The sequence below is a fragment of the Palaemon carinicauda genome, chromosome 12, assembly GCF_036898095.1.
Source record: "Palaemon carinicauda isolate YSFRI2023 chromosome 12, ASM3689809v2, whole genome shotgun sequence".
In the NCBI taxonomy this organism is placed as follows: Eukaryota; Metazoa; Arthropoda; class Malacostraca; order Decapoda; family Palaemonidae; genus Palaemon; species Palaemon carinicauda.
In genome coordinates, this window is record NC_090736.1 from 107471096 (window position 1) to 107473253 (window position 2158).

General features: G+C 38.7%; 1 protein-coding gene across 1 annotated transcript; it reads left to right on the plus strand.

The window, feature by feature from the left end:
- The first annotated feature begins 255 nt into the window (after positions 1-255).
- Positions 256-1287, plus strand: LOC137650997 (putative nuclease HARBI1). The gene has a single exon (XM_068384135.1). The coding sequence runs from the start codon at positions 256-258 to the stop codon at positions 1285-1287; it is 1032 nt and encodes a 343-aa protein (XP_068240236.1).
- The last annotated feature ends 871 nt before the right edge of the window (positions 1288-2158 follow it).

Sequence of the window (2158 nt, forward strand, 5' to 3'; positions counted from 1 at the left end):
GCAAAGAGAAGATACCTATACCTGGCAGCTGCTCTAGCCATTGTTGGAGAACAGCAGAAAACGCTGGCAGAGGAAGAAGGGAAACAAAAGGCAACCCCTCCTCGAAGAAAGATACAAAGGAAAGTTTGGGATAGGGAATGGTTAACCAGAAGGCACGAGTTTGGACAGTATGAAAGTCTACTGACTGAACTCCACAAGGAAGATCAAAGGGGATACAAAAATTACCTCAGAATCACACCTGACCTGTTCCAAGAGATGGTTGAGAAGTTAACCCTTCACCTGCAAAAGCAGACCACCTTCATAAGGGAACCGCTTCAAGTTGACCTCAAGCTGGCTGTCAGCCTCCGCTTTTTAGCCACTGGAAATTCCTATCAAAGTCTGCAGTACAGCTTGAGGGTTGAAGAAAGTACCATCTGCAAGTTCATACCCGAGGTGCGTAAAGCCATCATCGCGGTCTACAAGGAAAAACTGGTGCGCTGCCCCAAAACTGAAGAGGACTGGAAGGAAGTTGCTGCCAGGTTCAGCTCCAGATGGAATTACCACAACTGTCTGGGGGCTGTGGACGGAAAGCACATCACCATAAAGAATCCACGCAATGCTGGCTCTTACTACTACAACTACAAGGTCTTCCACAGCATTGTATTGATAGCAGTGGCAGATGCTACCTACAAGTTCCTCTATGTGGATGTTGGGGCAGAGGGTGGTGCGTCAGATGGAGGAACATGGAGCAACTGTTCCCTGCATAATGCTGTAGAAGACAACAGAGCTGGAGTGTCTCAACTGGAACCACTCCCTAATGATGACAACCCAGTGCCCTATCACTTCGTAGGGGATGACGCCTTTGCTCTCCGAACCTGGATGATGAAACCATTCTCCTATCGGCCAGAAGTCCTACGAGAACGCATATATAGCTACAGGTTGTCTCGTGCCAGACGTGTCGGGGAGAATGCCTTTCGAATTTTAAGTAATAGGTTCCGTTGCTTCTACACGACGATGAAGAAGAACCCCGACATCATCAACCTGATCACCATGTGTACCTGTGTCCTGCACACCCTCATCCTCATCAGATACCCACATGCAATTTCAGAAGTGAACTACGAAGATCCGGACACATATGATCTGATCCCTGGAGGATGGAGGACTGAGCAACAACTGCAGGGGCTGGTGCCTCTAACCGGCCATCATACCCAGAAGGATGCAAAGCATCAGCGAGACTACCTTTCACATCACTACATGTCCCCTGCTGGTGCTGTCCCTTGGCAAGAAAGAATTGTAGTAGCTGCATGAGCTGCAACCAGAGTTGTTCCATTTTGAAATAAAAGAAACGTATCTTTTTCGTGTGTCTTTTATTTTTTGTTTCTCTTTATTTTTTTAAATAAGAAAGCATTTTATTTACATTAAAACAGAACACGTCAAGTATGTACAGGTATCACAGTCCAATTATTTACAAATATTTACAATTGTCTCATCTCATCTCAGTCATTTTTCTTGTTGGTATATTTTTTGTCCTTTATTTTTTGGTTTATTTTTCTTTCATTTTTTTCGTGTTCATTTTCTTTCACTTTATTTTAAGGTTACATAGAAAAATAAGTATTTTGAAATAAGAAATAATTTTATTTACATTAAAACAGCAAACATCATTTTTTTTTTTTTTTTGGTTTATTTGTCTTTCCCTTTTTTTTGTTTCCATTTCTTTAACTTTATTTTAAGGTTATAGAGATAAATAAGTGCTTTGAAAAAAGAAAGCATTTTATTTACATTAAAACAGCTCACATCAAATATGTACAAGTATCACAGTCCAATTATTCACAAATATTTACAAGTGTCTCATCTCATCTCAGTCATTGTCCTAGCTGGGGTTTTTTTCTTGCCCTTTATTTTTTGGTTTATTTTTCTTTCTTTTTTATTTAGTGTTTTATTATTTTTCGTGTCCATTTTCTTTCACTTTATTTTAAGGTTATACAGAAAACTAAGTCTTTTGAAATAAGAATTCATTTTCTTTTTATTAAAACAGCAAACATCAAAATTATTTTTTTTTTTCCCTTTTCATCACTTTTTCCTTTCCATTTTCTTTTTCTTTATTTTAAGGTTATAGAGGAAAATAAGTATTTTGAGATAAGAAATCATTTTATTTACATTAATACAGCAAACATCAAAA

What these genes read in the sequence shown, in the direction of transcription:
- LOC137650997 (XM_068384135.1), top strand. Translation starts at nt 256, where the DNA reads ATGGTTGAGAAGTTAACCCTTCACCTGCAAAAGCAGACCACCTTCATA.